This window comes from Hyperolius riggenbachi, chromosome 10 (assembly GCF_040937935.1).
Source record: "Hyperolius riggenbachi isolate aHypRig1 chromosome 10, aHypRig1.pri, whole genome shotgun sequence".
NCBI classification, from domain to species: Eukaryota; Metazoa; Chordata; class Amphibia; order Anura; family Hyperoliidae; genus Hyperolius; species Hyperolius riggenbachi.
Genome location: NC_090655.1, coordinates 193,789,789 through 193,815,125, shown reverse-complemented (window position 1 = coordinate 193,815,125; position 25,337 = coordinate 193,789,789). Strand labels below are relative to the sequence as shown.

Below are 25,337 nucleotides of genomic sequence, written 5' to 3'. Positions count from 1 at the left end.
AAGATTAGTTAGGCTCTTGTAGGCTTGTTAGCTTGCTCCTTGCTGATTCTTATTGCTAAAATAGCACCCCACAACAGCTCTTTTGAGAGCTAATCTTGTTCTTGTGATCTATTGTTTTTTGTGTGTCCCCCACTGACACTTGTGTTGCATAGACAGCCTTGATAATTCATACTGTGTGTGCTACTGCCAGGCCCAGCACATTCAGTGACTACCTGTGTGTGTGACAGGTGCACAATGTAATAACCATTACTGCATATACCTACCTGTTGTTCACTTCAGTGCACCCACCTACCTACGTGAGCTGAGCGTGCGCAGTGTGATGTACCACTCCGTGCATACCTGTTAACTGCACTTGTGTGACTGCACATTGCATTAGTCATGTCAGTGCATACCTTTCGTTTCATCCCCCCCATATAGACAAAACAAATGGCAGAGGCAGGCCACCTGGCAGGTCTGTTCGAGGTCACGCTGTCGTGATTTTGTGTGGCCCTCGACCATAGTACAGTGTTCAGAAGAAGGCACGTGCCATCAACCCCCAATATTGTCAGGATGTAGTTGACTATTTAACACAGAACACCTCATCTTTCGTGAACCTAAAATCGGAGGTTCGGGCCATCTCTATTGGGGAGAGGAAAGAGCAGGGGCCCCCAAAGCCTCTAAGCCTCTCTATGATGGCAGGGGTCGCAGGGGTAATTGTTATGCCTATGTGCTTATTCTGTTATGTACCAAGGAAGAACATAGTCCTTGAGTTGTGCATTATGGGCCTGGTATATTCTGCTAAAGACTTTATTAGTGAATGTTAACTTTAAGTATGTGATGTGTTGTCCATGTTGTCTATATACATCATGAGAAAATCAGTGGAGGTCAAATTAGAGCAGCCTCTTAGTTTCTCCCAGCTACCTTCCTTTGCTATCTTACCTTTGTGGAGTGTCCATTGACCCTCTGCACAGGAGCATGACAAGAAACCAGGGACGGATCTAGAACAAGTTGCCCCAAGTTGCGCCTGGGGCAAGGTCAGGTTTTGGCGCCTAAAGTGCCATTCCCCATCCAAATTTTGCCGCCTTTTTAAGAATTCAACAAACTGCGCCTGGGGCAAGAGACCTGCTTGCCCCCCCCTAGATCCGTCCCTGCAAGAAACCCCCCTCCCCCCGCAAAATAAATTATTATAGGTACCCCTGAAAATCAAACTCTGGCTGCTGCACCCCCCACACTAGAGTAGAGAAGTGAAATATTTGCCTGCTTTCAGCCCTGGTCTCTCTGCTTCCTGGCAGCCACTCACTCTAGGCTGCCATCTTTTGGCTCCCAATCACGTGACTCGAATTGGTCATGTGAATGGAAGCATGTAAATAGCAGTAGAGGAGACCTGCAATAAGGAAGAGCATGTACCGCTCCCTCCCCGTGATTATGCCCCTGCCTCTGCACTCTTTCTACCTCTCCACCTGTATTTATGAGTGGATTTGCAAGTGAAAGGTGATATTACTATGGTCATCATGCACTACGGCTGCCAGCATGTGGGCATTTCCACCAAAAACCTGTGCACTGATATAAGGATTGTAACTGTCAAGAGAAAGGGGGTTGAAGTGCCTCCTTTTTGTTAAACCATATTAATAGTCCACTCTGTCTGGATAAGAGTTATTTAGTTAGTGGCCTTTATTTGGAGAACTGTCTAGTATGAAATCTATTCCAGATGCTTAACCAAATAGAGAATAGGTAATAGAGAAAAGTGGAGTATAGAAATAATAATTTTTCCCTGAAGTACATATAGTGGTTGCATAATGTTGTGAGTATTTTACTTTTATGATTATAATGCCATTTTGAAATACTACAGTAGCACCTTGTATCTCCCTTTTTGGTCCTTTGAGTTTGAAGACTTGTATGTTAAACCATGCAGTATAACAAATGAGTATGATTGCAAAGACCGTAAGCAAAGTGCAGTAATTCAGGCAATCTGAAGTCAGATTTGACAGATCTAGCATAAGCAAACCGAACTTTGATTAGTTGTTATAGGTTTGTACATAGTGACTGCATAACATAAAATAAGGCAAAATATCCACAGAATGCACACAGTGATGTGTTTCTTTTTTTTATAGATTGCTTTACATACCTTGTTCCCCCTTCTGACCTGGCATTCCATCTCTGCCATCTCTGCCATTCAGACCTTGCAGCCCCTGGACAACTGAGCAGACTACAGGTTTGTCTGGAGTTTGGCATGACGCTAAGAGGAACATCATAGTCATCATGAATGTAATCACTGGTACAAAGATCTCCATATCTGTTGGATATAATTGAAAAATGATCCAATATCACTTTTCTTAAAGGTGTCTCTGAAATAATAATTGACAAAACAACAGAAATGTGTTAAATGAATAAAGTATATCCAGACTTGAATTTTATACTGTTCAGTCAGGCCTATTTAATCCATTTGGAAATTCAATAGAGTTATCTCCTTTGAGATAAGTGCACTGCGTTTGACCTCAGTCGGCAGAACTCTTTGCGCTGTAAATTCTTGGAATGCTTTAACCTGCTGGGCGGTCTGGACGAGCTCAGCTCGTCCAGTACCGCCGGAGCCTGCCGCTCAGGCCCTGCTGGGCCGATTTGGCTCAAGTAAAAAGCAGCACACGCAGCCGGCACTTTGCCAGCCGCGTGTGCTGCCTGATCGCCGCCGCTCTGCGGCGATCCGCCGCGAGCAGCGGCGAAAGAGGGTCCCCCCAGCCGCCTGAGCCCAGCGTAGCCGGAACAAAAAGTTCCGGCCAGCGCTAAGGGCTGGATCGGAGGCGGCTGACGTCAGGACGTCGGCTGACGTCCATGACGTCACTCCGCTCGTCGCTACGGCGACGAGGGAAGCAAAACAAGGAAGGCCGCTCATTGCGGCCTTCCTTGTTTATTCTGGGCGCCGGAGGCGATCGGACGAATGCCTCCGGAGCGCCCTCTAGTGGGCTTTCATGCAGCCAACTTTCAGTTGGCTGCATGAAATAGTTTTTTTTTAATTAAAAAAAACCCCTCCCGCAGCCTCCCTGGCGATCTTAATAGAACGCCAGGCAGGTTAATGTCTCTCTTCTACCATAAAATATAGAAACTGAAAGCAGAAGTGTTTTTGTCTCTCACTGCCCCTAGTGACAAGTGGCCATAAATACACCTTACAGCAGTACTAATTAAAGGCAGGGAAATATAACAAATTAAAAATTAAAAAGTCCTAAAATAAATTGGCCTGGAGCACTTGCAAGCCTCTAAATAAATTGACTGCCAAAGGGTTAATTAATGAAGTAACACATTTCTAATGCATGGTGCAACTAAAACACTGATGCAAATACAAATCACATCCCACCTTGAGTTTTATAACATCCTGCTCTTGTATTTGGCCTAATACAATTATCTGTCTGCTCCTGCACTGGCTGTTTATGTTCACATGATAAAATTCAAAATGCTCCCTCATTTATAACAAGCCTTCGACAATCTGGCCCTGCCTTGCAACGGAGGGACTGCAATGCAACGGAAGGTAAAAATTGTATTGTGTGGTACACAAATGATGGGATGATTACAGTGATGCATTCAGTACATGAAATGTATGCTTAGTGCAACTGGTGTACTATTGCATTGCACTGCTAATGGGCCAATGGGAATGTCCCATTACAATATTGTATATTGGATAGCATCAGGAGTGTAACTAGGAATCACTGGGCCCCCCGTCACACTTTGGATGCCCCCCCCCCTCCTCGCTTTCTGCACAGGTAAACAGAGAACCAATGTTATTCAATTGGCTAGTGCACACTTCAATGTTTTCACTGCACAGCACTGAACATAAGACCCTGAATAGGGACTGTCTACAAATCTTTGTCTGCAAAACTTCGTATGATTCCTTATCAGTGGCTGAGCAGATGCAGTCATTAGAACAATTATGCAGAGAGCAGACATTTTTTTTACTCTGTACTCTTAGTTGTCAGTCTCTCAGGACAGGAAAAAGAAACATCTCCCCCATGGGGACCCCCTGCGACTTCTGGGCCCCCCTGCGGCTGCAACCCTTGCAGGGTCTATTTTTACGCTCCTGGATAGCATTGCTATGTAATTTTATGTCCAATGCAACTTAAGGTGTCAGGGTGAAAATAACCTAAAGCTAACTGGAGAAGTAGAAAGAGTGCAGAGGCAGGAACACATAACAATAGTGTCCCCAGGCCTCGCATGATTGTGCCAGGGTAGGGCAGGGGATTGTGGAGTACTGCTCCCCCTCCCTTTCCCTACCCACATGACACATGCAGAGTTGCACAGGGAGTGGTGGCATATAGACCTACTCCAGTGCTGCAGGTCTCCTCCACTGCTCTTCGCTGACTTCTGATCACATGAGTGATGTGAGTCATGTGATGGGGAGCCAGGAGGATGGCAGCATAGAGTGAGTGGTGGACGGCGGGAAGAACAGAGCAGACCCACAGTACTGGAAGCAGATAAATATCTGACCTGACCTCTCCTTGCCCTACTCAGGGGTTTAAGAGAGGGAAAAAAATAATAGTGCAGACTGTGCATTGTGGCTGAATGCTGAGGGTGGGAACACTGCTTTGAACTCTACGCTATAAAACAAGTTCTCTGCTCATAACTACTCTGGATTAATTGAGCATCCACAAACACAACACGCTGTCTGCATAGAATTTCAGGTATAACACAGAACAGTGAGATGCTACATATCCAGACTAGTAGTACCAGCGGAGACATCGCACAGAGGAATAGGGTCCAGACAGTACAAACGCTGTTAAGATAACTTCTGTCTCTGAGTTTACTTTGAGTGTGTGGTCATCGTTCCCATATAAAACTTTACTGGGGTCTCACAGGGACGCAACTATAACATGCAAGGCCCCCCCCCCCCCCCCCAACAAAAGTATCAGGTAGCTTCCCCGCATATACAGCAGCATGATACTTTACCTGTTTCCCCATACACCACTCTTCAGTGCAGCTCCACGCCATGAATCCTATCACCTTGCAGCTCCTGTATCTGCATGTCATGTGACAGGTATTGGGAGCTGCAGGGTGATAGGCTGCACAGCACTCAGCAACACTGAGGAAAGGAATGAAGAGGACCTGTTCTACCAGTAGAAGTAGGTAAAGTATTGTGTTCTGCTCCTGGTGCTTGTAAGCACATGAGTGTGCCTTAGCCAGGGATCGCGGGGGCTATGGTTATGCACCTGGAATCTCACATTTGTATTTTCAATTATTTTCATTTTAAGTCCTGAAATCCAAATATGATTTGTAAACAAAATCATTCAGACTGGGAACACACTAGGCAGTGCGGGAAATGTAGCTTTTTGCTGCATATGCGTTTGTGCATTTTTAGTGCGTCTTTTTGCGTCTTTTCCCGCACATGAGTTTTTCCTGCGTTTTGTGTGCATTTAATACATTTGCGGTTCGCATATATAAATCGCATAAGCGGTTTGTATGCGTTTTGCATGCGGTTTTTTATGCGGTTTATTCAAATCACTAGAAAGTCAACAGGAAGCGGAGATACATCAAGCTTTTTTTTTAAAGGCATATAAAAACGCATGCAAAATGCTTACAAAACGCACTAAACCGCAATACCTCTGCATCACCATTGACTTTCATTATGTGCTTTTCAGATGCGTTTTTGACAATATGCAACAAAACCAGCGTTTTTAAAAACGCATATTGCAGAACTCAAGTTTATGCATTTTTTTCATGTGGCCCATTGATTTGCATTATGTGTGTTTTCGCTGCCATTATGTGTGTTTTTGCTCCCACCTGGAAACAAATTATTGCCTTTTTAACTTTTCAGTGCTACCCTGTTATCAGCAGGCTTTGTTCAGCCAGATACAAGTGTTTTCGCTCTATTTACTTTTCAGACAAACCGGTGCATTCATCTTCCATATTTGTGTAGATGAAGCACTGGTTTTTAACCTTTGCAATGAAAAACAATAAAAAAAGAGAACACAGGCCACCATGTCACTTGTCCCTTCAGGTATGCGTCAGGGCAAAGGGTAAGGATTTTTCATCAGTATTGCTCATGTACAACTAAACACTCAGCACATGAATTAGCAACATTCATTTATAACATTAGACACAGCTTGATGTTTGCCTAGAGTTGGATCCTGTAAACATACAAAATAACTTAACACTGTTGCTGTTACTGTCATATGAAAAAAAAATATAACAGTGAAGGTGGCCACACACACGATACAATAAAATGACCCGATTTTACATATTCGATAAAAACGATCCTATCTCTCAAAAGAATCGAAAACTTTTTTTTCATTCGACTGAAAAATCCGATTGGATTTCCCGTTTTTTTCAATTTAAATCGATCCGGAATGCCAGATATTTCTCTTCAATTTCTACTAAAGATTGTATGGTGTGTGTTGGATTGTTAATTTATTAACTATTTGACATTCCTGGACGTGAAACTCACGTCCAGGAAGCCATGTGCGCTCCAGCGCATCCACGCGGCCGATCGCGCGCGTGCACGCGCGCTCCCGGCCGGCGGTTTGTTAGCCAGTGAATCAGTGAATCGGGCAACGGTGCCCGATCACTGATTCCTCTCCCCCGCAGAAAAAGCGACAGCTTCTCTCGGAAGCTACGCTTTTTCTGCTTCCTATGTCGCTCTAAGCGTACGTGGTACGCTTAGAGTGACGTCACTGTAAACAACTCATGGCTGCCATCTTGTGGCCAAAAAGTAAACTACATCTAAATGTTAAATAAAAATAAAAATACACATATATTTACAAAAAAAATACAATTTCAATCCCACCCTCCCAAAAATACCCACATAAAATGTTTAATTAAAAAAAAAAAAAAACATTACAATTAAAAAAAAAAAAAAACCACAAATATTTACCTAAGGGTCTAAACTTTTTAAATATCTATGTAAAGATGAAATATTTCTTTTTTTTTTTTTATTATAAGCTTGTAAATAGTGATGAATGCAAAACGGAAAAAATGCACTTTTATTTCCAAATAAAATATTGTCGCCATACATTGTGATAGGGACATAATTTAAATGGTGTAATAAACGGGACAAATGGGCATATACAATACGTGGGTTTTAATTATGGAGGCATGTATTATTTTAAAACTATAATTGCCGAAAAGTGAGAAATAATGATTTGTTTCCGTTTTCTTCTTATTCTTCCTTTTAAAATGCATTTACAGTAAAGTGGCTCTTAGTAAAATGTACCCCCCAAAGAAAGCCTAATTGGTGGCGGAAAAAACAAGATATAGATCAGTTCATTGTGATAAGTAGTAATAAAGTTATAGGCTAATGAATGGGAGGTGAACATTGTTCGGATGCATGAAGCGAAAAACGACTGAATGCGAACTGGTTAATATACACACCCTAGCAATTGTCTCTGAGTTTCCAATCATTTTTATCATAATTGAGGAAAAAATTGAACATAGGTGTGTGGTACATTGGTCATAGTTTTGAAATGTTACAATCAGTCAGACAAATTGATTGCAATTCTTAAATTGAACAGATATTTAAAAAATTGTATGGTGTGTGGCCACCTTAAAAATGATTTAAACCCAATAAAGCCAATGAAAATAAGAAGAACGCTACCTCAGTCATGCTGTGTTGTGTGCTCCATGGGGCTGCAGAATTCAGCACCCAAACCACAAATCCCTTATTATATACAAGAATACACCTCAGTGAACTCTGAACTTTGTGGGAAATTCTTGTTACAAAATATCTTTTGGAGGAAGGATGTCATCTATGTGCAAACATAGAAATTTCTGCGGTTTTACAGTTGTGTTGCAATCTAAACTTACAGCATTCTAGGAGATTATCGGAATTAATATAATAACGCTGGCAAAATAACAGGAGCACCTTTAAAGTGAACCTGTAAAATATGGAAAATATCAATTAAATGCTTTAAAAGTTATTATCTGTACATTTACACGCAGAGCATGCATGGGTACATACAGTATACAGCATATATTATGCTATTATACATGATACAACAGAAGAACATGTACAGCACTTGTGTGTAAGAGTGTGGGTACAGTACATGTACAGTGTGATTGGCTGTAGGCATTAGTGGTATTTTGCTTGACCTGTGATAACTTACTGGTTTGTATATGTATACCTGTGGCATCTTCGCTACTCAGCCAGTTTGCATTACCTAATATAAATTGTGGTTCCATCTGTGCACTCATGAGTGCAGTTGACACATTATATATGTGGACAGAACTATATTCATTATAGAATATATTGCACAAACCCTATGTTAATTACAAAATCACAAATTGCTCTGACCTGATAGGAGAAGCTACATACTTACCTTACGACCCAGAAAGATGGATCCCAGCGTGGTCCCACGATGACAAGCGCTTCCCGATCCTTCTTCTTGACAGCGGGTATGCGTGACGTCACGTGATGGCACACGACAAGGGAGAAAACGAGTTCAATCGATCATGGTACTTTGAGCAGGAGTAGTTGTGGATCTCAAAGCGATTCTGTATCGTTCCGCACAGCAGAATGAAATTTTTTCTTTTTAGACGTACAACAGATGTCTTTCCCTCTCTTCTGAGTGAAAGCAAACCCATCACCCACATTTAATTAACCACTTAAGGACCACAGTCTTTACACCCCTTAAAGCGGACCCAAACCAAACATTTTTTAATTCAAAATATTTAGTTGCACCACTGACATACAAAGATAAATAAACACTCCTTTAAGCCTATGAGCATTTCAGTGCATACTTTTCACCCTTCTCTTTTCATAACTAGGGTTATACAGGTGGCAGCCATTAGCAATTCCTCCTTTGCTGGACACCATCTACTCCACCAGTTTGCTGTATTCTGTCCCGGCAATATGAAAGGAAGGGAGGGGCTCCTCCAATAAATGTAAAATATTTTAAATTTGTAATCATGCAGCTGAAAAAATGCTGCTATTTAATATTATAATTTAGAAAATAGATTTTATTTCTGAAACCTTGTATTTTTAATTTGGGTCCACTTTAAAGGAGTCATCAGGGGAAAACAGGTAAAATAAGTGGTACTTACCGGGGGCTTCCTCCAGCTCCAAGCTCCCAGGATGTCCCTTGCCGGAGCTCTGCCCGCAGCCGTTCGCCGCAGGTCCGTCCTGGCGATGACGTCAGAGCGACCTGGAGGCCGCTCTGTACTGCGCCTGCGCTAGCGGCGCTGTCAATCATCGTCACGTGGGCCGGACGCCCTTTAAAGAGACTCCGTAACAAAAATTGCATCCTGTTTTTTATCATCCTACAAGTTCCAAAAGCTATTCTAATGTGTTCTGGCTTACTGCAGCACGTTCTACTATCACCATCTCTGTAATAAATCAACTTATCTCTCACTTGTCAGACTTGTCAGCCTGTGTCTGGAAGGCTGCCAAGTTCTTCAGTGTTGTGGTTCTGCTATGAACTCCCCTTTCAGGCCCCTCTCTGCACACTGCCTGTGTGATATTTAGATTAGTGCAGCTTCTCTCTGCTCTCTTATCTTTTACAAGCTGGATAAATCGTCCTCTGAGCTGGCTGGGCTTTCACATACTGAAGAATTACAGACACAGGCAAAGCTGTTTGCAGGAAGAAACGAGCAGCCTGAAACTTCAGTGGAAGATAGCTGCAGGGGGAAAGAAACACAAATGATCTCTTGAGATTCAAAAGGAATGCTGTATACAGCCTGCTTGTGTATGGATGTATTTTCTATGTGTGGACATACTGTACATCAACCTACTTCCTGTTTTGGTGGCCATTTTGTTTGTTTATAAACAAACTTTTAAAAACTGTTTTTAACCACTTTTAATGCGGCGGGGAGCGGCGAAATTGTGACAGAGGGTAATAGGAGATGTCCCCTAACGCACTGGTATGTTTACTTCTGTGCGATTTTAACAATACAGATTCTCTTTAACCTCCCCGGCGTTCTATTTAGATCGCCAGGGAGGCTGCGGGAGGGTTTTTTTTTTAATTTAAAAAAAAATATTTCATGCAGCCAACTGAAAGTTGGCTGCATGAAAGCCCACTAGAGGGCGCTCCGGAGGCGTTCTTCCGATCGCCTCTGGCGCCCAGAATAAACAAGAAAGGCCGCAATGAGCGGCCTTCCTTGTTTTGCTTAGATCGTCGCCATAGCGACGAGCGGAGTGACGTCATGGACGTCAGCCGATGTCCTGACGTCAGCCGCCTCCGATCCAGCCCTTAGCGCTGGCCGGAACTTTTTGTTCCGGCTACGCTGGGCTCAGGCGGCTGGGGGGACCCTCTTTCGCCGCTGCTCGCGGCGGATCGCCGCAGAGCGGCGGCGATCGGGCAGCACACGCGGCTGGCAAAGTGCCGGCTGCGTGTGCTGCTTTTTATTTGAAGAAAATCGGCCCAGCAGGGCCTGAGCGGCAGCCTCCGGCGGTGATGGACGAGCTGAGCTCGTCCATACCGCTCAGGAGGTTAAGGACCAGAGCCTTTTTCTCCATTCAGACCACTGCAGCTTTAACGGTTTATTGCTCGCTCATACAACCTACCACCTAAATAAATTTTACCTCCTTTTCTTGTCACTAATACAGCTTTCTTTTGGTGCTATTTGATTGCTCCTGTGATTTTTAGTTTTTATTATATTCATCAAAAAAGACATGAATTTTGTCAAAAGAAATTTATTTTTAACTTTTTCTGCTGACATTTTTCAAATAAAGTAACATTTCTATATACATTTTTGTCCAAATTTATTGTGCTACATGTCTTTGATAAAAAAAAAAATCCAATAAGTGTATATTTATTGGTTTGGGTAAAAGTTACAGCGTTTACAAACTATGGTGCAAAAAGTGAATTTTCCCATTTTGAAGCATCTCTGACTTTTCTGAGCACCTGTCATGTTTCATGAGGTGCTAGAATTCCAGGATAGTATAAAAAAAAACCCAAATGACCCCATTTGGAAAGAAATCCCATAAATCGATGAAAGATTGCACACCACTTGATTGAGGTGCAAGGTTCCATATAAGTAATGTAGCAATCAAATCCAAGAGGTCCGCACACTCACAGAATAAACTTCCAAGTTTTTATTCAGACAATGTGACAATGTTCCATTCCAATGACCAACGATTCGTTTCGGGGCCCCGTGGGGTCTCCTTTGTCAAGGCAACACAAACATTCTGTTTGTGTTGCCTTGACAAAGGGGACCCCACGGGGCCCCGAAACGAATGTGAGTGTGCGGACCTCTTGGATTTGATTGCTCCATTTGGAAAGAAGACATCCCAAAGTATTTACTAAGAGGCATGGTGAGTTCATAGAAGATTTTATTTTTTGTCACAAGTTAGTGGAAAATGACACTTTGTGACAAAAAAAAAAATGATAAAAAAAGTTGCCATTTCTGCTAACTTGTCACAAAAAAAAAAAAAAAAAAAATCTGCCACGGACTCACCATGCCCCTCTCTGAATACTTTGGGGTGTCTACTTTCCAAAATGGGGTCATTTGTGGGGTGTTTACTGTCCTGGCATTTTGGGGGTGCTAAATTGTAAGCACCCCTGTAAAGCCTGAAGTCTCATCTACACGCGTAGATGAGGCTCCGATGTGCCTTATCAATCGAGCCGCTGATGCGGCTCGATTGATAAGATCTGACAGGTCGGATCTTGCTACCGCCGATTCCCTGCTCGCTCCCCACAAGGGGACAATGGCAGGAAATCGAGCGGAGGATAAGCGGCGCGACGACGAGCGGGAATCGAGCGGGTATTGATTCCGGGGGACGCGGAAGAGGCGATCCGGCGGCTAATCGAGCCGCCGGATCGCCGCCTCATCTACGCGTGTAGATGAGGCTTTAAGGTGCTCATAGGACTTTAGGCCCCTTAGCGCACCTAGGCTGCAAAAAAGTGTCACACATGTGGTATTGCCATACTCAGGAGAAATAGTATAATGTGTTTTGGGGTGTATTTTTACACATCCCCATGCTGGGTGGGAGAAATATCTCTGTAAATTAGATTTTTTTTATACACAATTGTCCATTTACAGAGATATTTCTCCCACCTAGCATGGGTATGTGTAAAAATACACCCCAAAACACATTATACTACTTCTCCGGAGTACGGCGATACCACATGTGTGACACTTTTTGCAGCCTAGGTGCGCTAAGGGGCCCAACGTCCTATGAGTACCTTTAGGATTTCACAGGTCATTTTGAGGCATTTGGTTTCTAGACTACTCCTCACGGTTTAGGGCCCCTAAAATGCCAGGGCAGTATAGGAACCCCACAAGTAACCCCATTTTAGAAAGAAGACACCCCAAGGTATTCCATTAGGAGTATGGTGAGTTCATAGAAGATTTTATTTTTTGTCACAAGTTAGCGGAAATTGTCGCCGCCCATAGGATTCCTTACTGGTCAGTGACCCAGAGGTGTGAAACCCTAGCCTGGTATAATACATCAAAGGGTGTTGTAGCTGGTCACACTCAGATGCTAATTGAGCGTCAACAGTTCCTTTAATCACAGGAAAGGCTAAGGCCAGTTTCACCAGCGGGAGTCCAGCCAGAGTGGCTCCGATTAGTAACAGATTGAAATGCATGTAGTTTTTGATTTCGGTCTGTTAAATGAAAACTGTGTATAGCACAGCTATGAAATTAGTAAAGTCTTATTCGTTAAAATCTGCCCAATGTGCTGATATAAAATTCATAACAATAACTTGTCCGGTTATTGGGGTATGACTCTTCTTGGGGGCAGGACAGCCTAACGTACCAGTGCAAGATGTCATATTAATTGGTATTTTCTGAAAATTATGAATCTGCTATCCACTAGAGATGGCCCGAACGGTTCGCCGGCGAACGGTTCCTGGCGAACTTCCGGTGGTTCAAGTTCATCATGTAAGGCAAACTTTTCCGGAAGTTCGGTTCGCCCCCATAGTGCACCATTAGGGTCAACTTTGACCCTCTACATTACAGTCAGCAAGCACATTGTAGCCAATCAGGCTACACTCTCTCCTGGAGCCACTCCCCCCCCTTTTAAAAGGCAGTCCCCGCCGGCCATTACACTCACTCGTGTGCCTGCAGTAATTAGTGAAGGGACAGCTGTATCAGACTCTCAGAGGGAAAGATTAGTTAGGCTCTTGTAGGCTTGTTCGCTTGCTCCTTGCTGATTCTTATTGCTAAAATAGCACCCCGCAACAGCTCTTTTGAGAGCTAATCTTGTTCTTGTAATCTATTTTTTTTCCTGTGTGTCCCACTGACACTTGTGTTGCATAGACAGCCTTGCTAATTCATACTGTGTGTGTGCCACTGCCTTGCATAGACAGCCTTGCTCATTCATACTGTGTGTGTGCCACTGCCAGCCAGGCCCAGCACATTCAGTGACTACCTGTGTGTGTGACAGGTGCACATTGTAATACCCAGAACTGCATATACCTACCTGTTGTGGTCAGTGAACCCACCTCATCACTGCATATACCTACCTACCTGTTGTGTTCAGTGCACTTACCTTATCACTGCATATAGCTACCTGTTGTGTTCAGTGAACCCACCTCATCACTGCATATACCTACCTGTTGTGTTCAGTGAACCCACCTCATCACTGCATATACCTACCTGTTGTATTTAGTGAACCCACCTCATCACTGCATATACCTACCTGTTGTGTTGAGTGCACCCACCTCATCACTGCATATACCTACCTGTTATTTTGAGTGAACCCACCTTATCACTGCATATTCCTACCTGTTGTGTTCAGTGCACCCACCTCCGAATGTCATGACCTCGGGACGTGCATTGCCATGCCTGCTGCCTTCCATGGATGTGTGGTGGTAACCATTTCACAGGCTCCGATTCCGGACCAGAATCAAACCCCGATTCCCCGGCCATTACCCGTGGTCACAATGGCAGACTTGCCCTCCATAGCAGATACTTGTTACAGGCAGTGAACAGCCAGCAGAAAAAAATAATTTAAATAAATAGATGCAAGCTTTAAATATGTTAGCGAAAGAACCATTGAAAGTTGATAAGGCAGTCAGACATTACCTGATATCACTGAGTGAGGAAGAGCAATCTCGCCATGGTGCGCAGTAGTCCAGCACGGCCGTCACTACGCAAACAGCTGTTTGCAGTGCGTTACACAGTGAGTTTGGTGTGTCATTGTGAAGCAGTACTCTAATTACACTCCCTGATTCCATCACTTTTGTGGCCAGCATCATTTTTTCTAGTTTTCAAAGTTCACCTCCTCATTGAAGTCTATTGCGGTTCGCGAATGTTTGCGCGTACCGAACCTTTTGCGGAAGTTCGGAAACCGGAAATTGGAGGTTCGGGCCATCTCTACTATCCACCCAAATATGACATGCATAGTTTATGAGTTATAGTATTTTACAATTTAAGCTCAAAATTCTCCTAGGAGGAGGTGGACTGTCATTGGTGGGTAATTCAGAGGGGGCAGGCATTGCCACACCACCAAACCTGCTTCATCAATAGCACATTGCCAGCAGGCGGACTTGAGTCCTCCATTTTAACATCATCTGGATTACAGCTCGACCTGCTGCTGGGCAGAGGACCCCCCAGCAGCCATCTTGGAACTGTAACATCTGCTTGGATTATAAAATATACCTAAAGACCTATGATTCTGAAATCAAGGACTTTGCACTTTTCCCAGAAAGAAATATCCCCACACAGACTGCATTTCGGCTAAGTAAACCTTTTCACAATTATTCCCTTTTATTTTAAGCTCTGTGTGTATATATTAATTAATGCATGTAAATGTGTGTAATGCATTTTTGTTATTAAAACGTTTAAAAAATCGTTTTACGGTTATGACCTGTTCCTGAACATACACAATCGTACTTACTCCTCCGAAAACGTTACCTTGTATTCTAGAGAATCATGTATTTATAACTCGTATGCTTGAATCGGGCACAGATAAACAGGTCTGGCGCCGATCCCTGCATACAGCTAAGGGTTAACTTACAGTGTTCACAGTGTGCTAATATATTTACAGTCCTGTGCTGTCTCACAGGTGGTGGCAAGCTTTTGAATTGTATGTGTGTGGTGAATCCTTTGGCGTCATGACACTCCTCTCGGCTAGTCGGTTCATAGACTGTGAATCCACCTATGGGCATCTATGCGCAAACCGACAGTGAGACCGAGTTTCTGACTCTGAGCGATTGACCCGTTCAAGGACGGCCCGTGCGGTCTATGACAGTCGTTATCACAGCAAGTCGCTAAGTGTCGTTCACATAAACACATACCTGAACCCATGTCGTGAGATTGCAGAAACGATCACTGGTCGGTGATAAATTTAGAAAAATTGTCGGAAAAATCACGCAGTAGTGGGTACGGGCCTTAACAAATACATTTTATTATTATTGTTTTAGTCTCAGGTAGTTTCATATGAGGTCAAAGCAGGGCCGGCCCTAGACTTTTTGCCGCTCGAGGCAAACTTTGAAAAAAATCGCTGCCCCTCCCCCCCAAGCCGTGGGTGGGGGGCCGCTGAGCTGGAGGGGGTAGCAGGCAAGAAGGGGGTATGGGCAGAGCGTCGGGGAGGGGGGTCAGAACCCCCCATCGCCTGGGTCCCCCGATCTGCGCTCCCCCTCCAGCTTTAAAAAGTTAAGTAGCAGTCGCTACTCGTAAGAGACAAAGGGCGGGGATCACTCACCTCTTCCGTGTTCCAGCGTGTGTTTTACTGACATCACTTCCTGCAATGCCGCCCACTGTATTGTAAGTGGACGCCATTGCAGGAAGTGACAGCAGTGGAACACATGCTGGAATGCGGAAGAGGCGAATCTTACGAGTACCGACTGCTACTTAACTTTTTACAGCTGGAGGGGGGAGCGCAGATCGGGGGACCCAGGCGAGGGAGGGGGGGTCCGACCCCCTCCCCGACGCTTTGCCCATATCCCCTTCCTGCCCGCTACCCCATCCAGCTCGGCGCCCCCCCCCCACACCCACAGACAGGCGGGTGCCGCCCCCCAGAAGTGCTGGCTGAGGAATTTGTTTCACCCCGCCTCATGGGCGGACCGGCCCTGGGTCAAAGCAATTTTTTGAATATGGAATGCTGGGATAGATGGGCATGTGTGGGGTGTAGAGTGTGTGTAAAGTAAGTTGGTTTATTGAGGGCATAGCCACTCTGCTATTTGAAACAACGTTAACATGGTTATGAGATTAGCAATGATACTGGAAAAACACCTTCACAAGATTTACTAAAGAAAAATAAACAAATCCAAAAAAAGCAAAAAACAATGCAGCAAGTTATTTTCTCATCGCAAAGCAGCAGATTATGATACTCATTTAATTACAAATGGGAAGGAGTTTGAGTACTGTATGTGCTATAGGGATGGTCGGAATGCCAATTTCCGATTCCGCGGTAAATCCGTATTTCGTCATGTACCAATTACCGATTCCGCTTTCCGCTACCAATTTCCGCATTTCAATGCGGAATTTCCGCCAGAAATCGCGGAAATTCCGCCCAACTTCTCAAAAACTATAAGGTCGTTTTGAAAACTTTTTTTGCATCTTGTTTAGAAGATTCTGTTTAATAAACCCTAAAAATGTGGTGTTTCTAGGACTTACGGGGGCTTTGCTATTAACAGCTAAAGTCGGCGGATTTTTACTGTAATGTAAAATGCTGAAAATAGGCAGATGCAGATTTTCTGCATTTTACATTACAGTAAAAATCCGCCGACTTTAACGGTTAATAGCAAAGCCCCCTTAAGTCCTAGAAACACCAAATTTTCAGGGTTTATTAAACCGAATCTTGTAAACAAGGTGCAAAAAAAGAGTTTTCAAAAAAAAGTTTTCAAAAAGACCTTATAGTTTTTGAGAAAATTGATGTTAAAGTCGGGTGGAATTTCCACGATTTCCGGAAATCCGCCTACGGCACTTGCATTACCGATTTCCGCATTCCGATGCGGAAATGCAATTTCCGCTTGGAATTTCGGAAATTGCATTTCCGCGGAATCCGAATGAGCATCCCTAATGTGCTATTTTACTGAATGCTAGAATAGTAATTGACTACATCAAAGTCTCACTCCAGAGAGACATGCAGACACACGGCAACAGCTAGGTATATTAATGTAAAAGCACCTCGGATAGCTAGCATCAACTAAATCACTGTTACAACTTACAAGGCCCAGGCAGCCCTAATACATGGCTAAAGGGGTGGTGGAGAGCAACAATGCAAGACCTACGGCTGGGTGGGGGGGATGAATGGGTGAGCTTAGTTAAAAATGCAGCTGAAAATGATGCTTTGGTAAGAAAAACAAAGTTCTGATGCTGTGAAACTGTTAAAGGGAAGGTTCAGGATGGCTCTTAAAAAAAATAAAAATGCCCATCCACTTACCTGGGGCTTCCTCCAGCCGTGGGCAGCCAGGACGTGCCCTCGGCGCCGCTCCGCAGGCTCCAGGTCCCCTCCGGTGGCCGACCCGACCTGGCCAGGCCGGCTGCCAGGTCGGGCTCTTCTGCGTTTCAAAATGCGCCTCAAGGGGGCGCACTGACGTCTTCGGACGTCCTCCGGGCTGTACTGCGCAGGCAGCCGGCCTGGCCAGGTCGGGTCGGCCACCGGAGGGGACCGGAAGCCTGCGGAGCGGCGCCGAGGGCACGTCCTGGCTGCCCACGGCTGGAGGAAGCCCCAGGTAAGTGGATGGGCATTTTTATTTTTTTAAGAGCCACCCTGAACCTTCCCTTTAAAGAAAGACCAAGCCTTTTCAGTTCTGCTGAGTAGATTTTTAGTCCGGAGGTTCACTTTAAGGTCGCACCCAATGTGACCTTATAGGCGCATCAGGTGTGCCATTTCATGCGCACCTGTGCACGCGGGACTTTGCGCTCAATGTAAATTTATCACGCCTAAACTAACTTTAGGCATGATATAGGGCTTTTCACAGGCGTGCTAACACTTAGCACGGTTTACTGAATCAAGCCCATTAAGTGGGATATTGAGGCTACTCACTCTAGTAAATGTGATATATTTATATCAACACTGCAAGATAAGATACTTAATTCATATGGTAACCGGACCAACCAGGGGAGATGCTCTGCTTGATTTGGTCATTTCAAATAGACCAGATGTTATATTTAATGTGCAAGTTCGAGAACACTTGGGAAATCGTGAACACATTGGCCTCGATTCATAAAAGTCTGGTCGGGAAAGTAAATCCGTGCGGGAAAACTCAGCTTTCGGTATTTCTGACTTCTGGGTGGTTGTTAGCTCAATTTCATCGGAGGCAGCTACAAGATGACTTAGCAGAATAATATGCAACCCAGGTTAAAGTTCTCCCCCAATCCAAGTGAATACCCTCTCTCCAGCTGGGAGACACGGACCACGAACGCTTAAGTTGGTGGAACAGCATCTGAAATCTTTATTTACAGGTCAATCTTATATACCCACTGATGTTGGGGAAAAACCAGATTAGACCGGAGTGCCCATAGAAAGTATTTGAAACAATAGCATAGACATGGTACAGACAGCAGAGACAATAGGATTTGTTATTCTGTAAACAACTGGCAGAGGTAGACTTTGTTACATGTGTTAATTTTCAATAGACCAGGTTCTTAACAACAATGCATGAATAGGTCTGAGTCTTCAGATCTCTGTCACAGTGGCTTGTATGGTAATATACCAAGTGGGTATTCAAATACAGGTTTGTCTCCTGTATGGCACAATAATGTGTTTCTGGCCAGACAGAAGACAAAATGAAAATTTGATGTGCTGTATATCGTTTAATATCAGGGTGGTTCAAGCAGCACATTATTACAACCTTTCAGTGGTCATTCATAAAATGTTGCCAGTTGCGATAGCAGAGTGGAGATTTCCCGCTCTAGGCTGGCGGTAGCCTTGCAGAAACACAGAAGCTGGCAGAGTCCCTCCGTGCGCTTCTCTCTCTGCAGCTGCTTGGGAGGTCTGTCCCATTAACTGAAATGTATTCCGCATGCTTCTTGCTACTTTCGAGGTAGCAGTAATCCCCGTCCGCATACCGCTTGCTCTAATTTTTATGAATGGACATTTTGTTATATTTCTTACGAGAATCACCGCACAAGGTGGTGACTTATCGCTCTGCTCGGGAATTGTGAGAAAACGCGGAAAAGCCGCCGCCAATACTCAAGGTGAGGCAGCTGATTCCGCGTTCAACATGGCAGCTGGCGCGCAGGTGGAGCGCGGAGAAACCGCCGCATGCTCTGACATGAGGGCGGCGGATTCCACTTCCAATGCGGCAAGTTGCACGCATAGGCCTGTGCCTCTTAGTAATGCGGGATGCGGAGAAAACGCCGCACGGACAGCGGTGCGGCGGATTCCGCATCTAATACAGCAGAAACATTACAACGCATGACTGGTGTGGCTGGGACTGATAGTCCACATTGGCGCGCAGAGTGGCAGGGCCTTTATGGCAGTCAGAAGGGGGTCAGCTGGCCAAGCCGGTCAGCTGACAATTTCAGCAATCTTCATTGGTCCACTTAGAGGAGGTGCTGGAGAGTGCTTGTGTATATATACTGGGTGCTGGTCATTTCTCTGGTGTCTGGCGTTGCGATCACTACGTGGTAGCACTCAGACCTTGTCAGTATCTGTGTTATTTAGACCAGTTTCCAAGGTGTTGATGGCCAAGGATCTCACACCTTAGTCTAGGAAATCTGTTATTATTTGTATTATTCTCTAGTTCAGTTTCCAAGGTGTTGATGGCCAAGGAACTCACACCTTAGTCTAGGAATTCAGTATCATCTGTATTATTGTCATATTCTAGATTAGTTCCTGGAGTGTGAGAATCTTGGAGCTCACACTCAAGCTTAGGCATTGTTGATTATTTGTTATGACTTTCTGCTCTCCTGACCATTCTCCTGATCTCTGATTTTGTACTTTGTCATTCTGTCACTCTGTTACCGAACTCGGCTAGTCTCTGGAATCTGCATCTGCCTCCTGTCTCTGTACTGTATCTGTCCGTGTGGTTACGACCTGGCCTGTCCGACCTCGAGAACTATCTCTCCTGTTAAGAGATAGTTCACAGATCTGTTAGTGACACTGGCCATTGGTGTCACTCACGTTCTGTCCTTCCCACTGTCTCAGCCTGGCTCCGCCCCTTGGGGAGCATCAGACCTGTGGAAGGAATCTGATCCATATCAGTAGCTCTTACTGTCTAGCACCCATCTTACGGGTGCTTTCCTCAAAGTATCACTGTTGCACCAAACACTCTCATATCTCAGGTGTCCAGAGGTTAGAAGATATTCTGATTATCGGTGATACTGCAGATCATCAATAATCGGGTATATTCTGCATTCTCGGTGATACTGCAGATCACCGGTAATCAGACCCTCTCTGTGTTACACAGATCGTTACAGGAATGTCAGCTTTTCAATGTGGAAACAGCCTTTATGAATACGCATTTTGCTAAATGGTCGGTAAAGTCAGCTGTTTTCAGCATTTCTGCATGCGGGAATGCTTTATGAATCGAGGCCAATATAGTAACATCTGACCTACTACTCAACAGGATTGTGAACAAGGGGTCAATGAAAACTATGAACTTTAAAAAGGCTAACTTTAAGAAGCTCAGCGACTTGCTAAGACTGGTAGATTGGGAGAGTAAAGTACAGAACAAGGACACTGAAAATAAATGGCAAACTTTAAACAGATTCTTAATGACTATTGTAGAATGTATATACCTTACGGAAATAAAAATTCTAGGTCTAAAAAAGGCCAGTATAGACAAATAATAATATCTTAGACAAGATTAAAGAGGAACTTTAACCCAGGACTGAACTGCATCCCAATCAGTAGCCGATACCCATTTCCCACATGAAATCTTTAATTTTTCGTGAATAGATTCTTTTTTTTGGGGGGGAGGGGAGGGGTCTGTTTGGCTAATATTGTGGTGAAACCCCTCCCACAGTGTGATGTTATTACCATGGTTGTGAACCTCATTGTATTGTAGAAATAACAGCTTTCTCCAACTGCCAAGCAAGCTGTATCTCCCTCTGTGCATAGAACTTTCAGTAATGAACATTCTGTATGGATCACCTGGCAGAACTAAAGAGGTCACCACCCATAATAAATTTCCGGTTTTAAATCAGGGAGAAGAAAGGCTTTACAATGGGCAAAATAAAAAATTCAATTTGTAAATGAATATTATAAAAAATAAACAATTTTATTAATTATGTTATTTTCACTACAGTACCTTTTTAGGTGTAAAAGGAATGCTTTTCGTGCTCTAAAGAAAGGGGACTGCATCTGCACTAAACAAATATATGGAATGTAACAAACTGCAGAAAGGTAATCAGACTTGCGAAACTGGAATCAGGAAAAAAAAAAAGTTGTAAGTGATATAAAGTCAAATTCAAAAAAGTTTTACAAATATATAAACTAAAAAAAAAGGTAGAGAATACAGGACTTTTACAAGATCAGGCAGGAAACTTAATTGTGGAGGATGGAGCTAAAGTGGAAATTTTAAATGCTTTCTTTGCTTCTGTCTTACTCTTTACCAAGGTGATGACTGTCAAGGAAGAGCTGTGAGAAAAGAAAACACCATCGCAATCGATTTCCTGCACCGATTGTTGTGGACGTGCCAGATCATAATTGGATGTGTAGGTCCTTGCAGTCAAACCTGAGGGTCTCTGTTTTCTTCATAGCTGTTAGCAGAGTTCTTTTCATGAGAGCCAAGTATGCTCTCTGATAAGATCGGTTTGTGTAATTGACTTGATCAAAAGAACTTCCTTCATGGGCCAGTGACACCCAAGTGTGAACATGCCCTTTGAAAAGATACCATTTGGTGATCCCAGTCAAAAGCAAGCTTTCCACACAGCAGGGCTCTAGACACGGCAGGCAGAGCCTTCCCATCAGCTTTAGGGCTGGTTCAGATGGACGTTTGGAGGGGTCGCATTCGTTGGCGTTGCGGCAGTGGGCTTTCAGCAGCGTTCGTGTTGCGTTTGGATGCAGTCGCGTTTTTTCTCCCCCTAGGGGAACATAAGCCGTCACGGTTAACCGCCCCTGGAAGCTACATGTAGCTTCCAGGGGCTCCTTGAACGCCAGGGAAAAAATCGGGACCCGAACGCCACGTTCGTGTAAACGCGCTTGAAAGTTTGGTACAAACGCTCCCATTCACTTGAATGGGAGCGTTTAACACCAAGCCCTGAACGCTGGCTGTAAACGCTCTGCAAGTGTCCGTCTGAACCTTAAACTTAAATGTTGTATTTGATTTTAGCTTGCTTAAGGAATACCGTTTATATGAGAGGTATGGAAGTTATATCATTCTGCTGGTCCGGATCTGGTGAATATTTTAATATTAAATTGATGCCATTGACATTCCCAGAATCTGAGGTATTCCGCTACTTTGTGACAGAACATGTGACACCAACCACGTTTGATGTCATATGTACTGTCATATTCTGAAACTGTGACTGTTATGTGTGTGCGAGAAGTGTAAGCTGAGATATGGAAAATGTCATATTTGGTGGGCACAAGAAACCCACCCAGAAGGTTAACCCCCTGGGCTGAACCTGTGACCACACCCAAAAATGTGGATCATTCAAAAGAACTTGATGGGGACTCCTCCATATTTTCATCTGAACCTAAGTATTCATATTGTCTTCCTTTTTATTTTTATACTGTTCTGCTATTGTCTCTATAATTGTTGATTTTAATGATTTTCTATATAAATTAATTATTTATATTGCATTTATAATAAAAGACTTCTAAAAGTCATGTATTTTTCGGCTACGCCTACTATTCAGCAACACAAAATGAATCCTAGCCTTCCGAAGAGTAGTTACTATTGTTGATATCTAGATAAAATAGAGTGTGTTTTAACTGTTTTATTTGCAGGTATTAGTATCAGTGAGGTTAGGTCTTCTGCCCTTCTGCGGGAGTGGTGGCAGTTCTATACCCTGAAATAGTGTGTAATTTAAGTTACTGTAACTCACAAGCGCCTTTCTAGCCTGTCGGCTGACAAATTTCCAGTGGTTTCTGCGCACCGATTGCGACCACAGATTGCATGGTCTGTGTGCTGGAACCGATTGGAAGACATTGTGTGGTCTGGCCACTAGGGGGCGTGTGACAATGACTAGCTCATAATATGGCCTTGGGTTGTTCCCACTCTACTTCACTCAGCATGAATTGCCAAACATAGGAAGGAGTGCAGGCATGTTTAAATAGGATCAAGAGAGTCAAGGCAGAGGGCACTCACAAAGGGAGGTTGCAAAGGGACAAACTACTGCAGGCAGGTGGAGATTAATAAACTCAACCCCACTTGGGGGTCTAGGCTAGCCAGAGATGGTCGCACTTTTCAAGAAAAAGGCCCTAGAGACCCGTAAACGGGCCCAAGGGTATTCCCAACTCTGAGCTGGGGGAGGGGGGTGGTGGTATACAATGCACAACAGGATAAAAAAAAGGCACCCAGAAATGATAAAATGAATTAAAAACAATAAAATAAGTACAGTTTGAGGTGACCTACCTTAATGAAGACAAATTCATATAAAATGAACTTAAATAGCACTGGCAATGTGTTTTGTGGTTCCCTGCAGTTAAAATCTGACAGAACCAACAGGTTTTGGGCCTGTCCATCTCATCATGGGGGATGCTCAGGGTTTTCTTTCTTTTCAACAGCATTTCCTGAACAGCATTTGCAAAGTCTAACTGACAAAATAGTTTGCAAGTGAGTAGGGAGGCTGGCTGGTATCTAACTATTTTGGCATTTAAACCGCTGTTCAGGAAAGGCTGTTGAAAGCAAAGAAAACCCGGAGAATCCCCCATGAGGAGAAGGACTGGCCCAAAATATGTCAGATTTTAACTGCCTACTTTTTTTGTGATAAAAGTCCTTTAAGGGATAGAAGGCAAAGAGTGGTGGCAAACGGAACATACTCAAAATGAGAAACTGTTAGCAATGGGGTAATGCAAGGGTCAGTACTTGGTCCAATTCTTTTCAATTTATTTATTAAAGGGGGGGGGGGGGGGGTTAAGTTTAATAAACACAGAATGACTCCAATCGAACTCAACCCTTTCAAGAATAATTTCCAATTTATATCAGTAAGTACGGATGCGGCAACATAGCGACAAACCAGCACAATGTTTTGGGCTGGGTGCCTTTGATCAAGCACTTGACAAAGGGCATCCAGCCTGAAAAAGCCGAATTTCTATAGGGGTGTGATGAGCCCTTTACCAACCTTTGAGCTTCAAAGACTTAATTGTGCCTTCTTGGGTGAAAACATTTTACCTAAAACTGCTATATGAGGGTGTGGTAGACAAAGGCTACTCCAATACTGCAAAGTGGAGTGATGTAGGGAAAGACCATTCTTTCTAATATGGCTATGTGACGGTTGGGGAACAGAGGCTACACTATTACTGATGATGGAAAGGACTGGTGTAGTTTTAGATAAAAAAAAACCTGCATGTTTTCCTCATGTTCTCTTTGTGATATGTGTCACCAGGAGCATGCTAGGGACATGACTGGTGTTGTGGAAGGGATGTGGCTTAAAGGAAATATAACATAACACCACCCTACAGATCTGAGATTGACCTCTTGCCAAACAGAATCTTCTGCCTCTCTAGTGAAAATGAACAAAAGAGCAATTTTTTAATCAAGACGTCTCACATTTTCTGGCAGGCTATGGATCACTTAATACAAAACACACACACACACACACAATATATTACATTTGGTATGTGCTGATCATCCCCTGGTGTATATTATATAATCTTGGTTATGCTTTAGCGCGCTTAAGCTCACCAACTGCGCTAATAAGTTCCCAATCTGGTTAAACTTTAACTAATCCAGTTCCCACTAGACTGCTTATAAAAACTAGCATTGCATGGTTAGAGTAGGACTCACCAGATTGGGGACACTGTGGCGCAGTTGGTGAGCTTAAGTGCGTTAAAGCGTAACCAAGAGCCCCTGTCACTGTGTTCCTGTTGTGTGCTGCAGCCCCTCTGTGTGTATGTGTGTGTATGTATATATGAATATATATATATATATATATATATATATATATACACTTACTGTATATATTTCAGAAAGTAACTCCTCGACCTCTCGGATTAGCTCCTACCGGTCTGAATGCTTTTTCACTGTCTCCTATTCCAAATATTATTATTATTGATTTAAAAAGCGCCAACATATTCCGTGGCACTGCACAAAGTAAGAAACACACATGGGATACAAAATAATACAGACAATGGTATACACCAGTATACAAAATACAGAGTTGGTACAAAATTCAGAATTGGTAAAAAGTACAGAGCTGGCAATAACAGGTACAGTTGTGTATCGTTCGCATATAAAAGGCATTGAAACCCAAATGAGTTTAACCTATTTTGGTTCCTGGACGTAGAAACTACGTCCAGGAACCATGCGCACTACCGCGGCCGATCGCGCACGTGCGCTCTCGGCCCGCGGTTCGTTAGCCAGGCAATCAGTAAATCAGGCTATGGTGCCCGATCACTGATTCCTCTCCCCCGCTGAAAAAGCGACAGCTTCTCTTGG

General features: G+C 43.8%; 1 protein-coding gene across 5 annotated transcripts in view; it reads right to left on the bottom strand.

The window, feature by feature from the left end:
* LOC137534131 (collagen alpha-1(III) chain-like) overlaps positions 1-25,337 on the bottom strand; it is a 113,322-nt gene that overhangs the window by 29,989 nt on the left and 57,996 nt on the right. For 2 of the 5 annotated variants that reach the window (XM_068255504.1, XM_068255505.1), the window contains exon 3: positions 2,105-2,272. In XM_068255504.1, the coding sequence (XP_068111605.1) occupies positions 2,105-2,272 (168 nt within the window). Of the gene's footprint in view, positions 1-2,104; positions 2,325-7,549; positions 7,580-25,337 lie in introns of those variants that run through there. The other 3 variants (XM_068255507.1, XM_068255508.1, XM_068255506.1) reach the window with 3 other exon arrangements.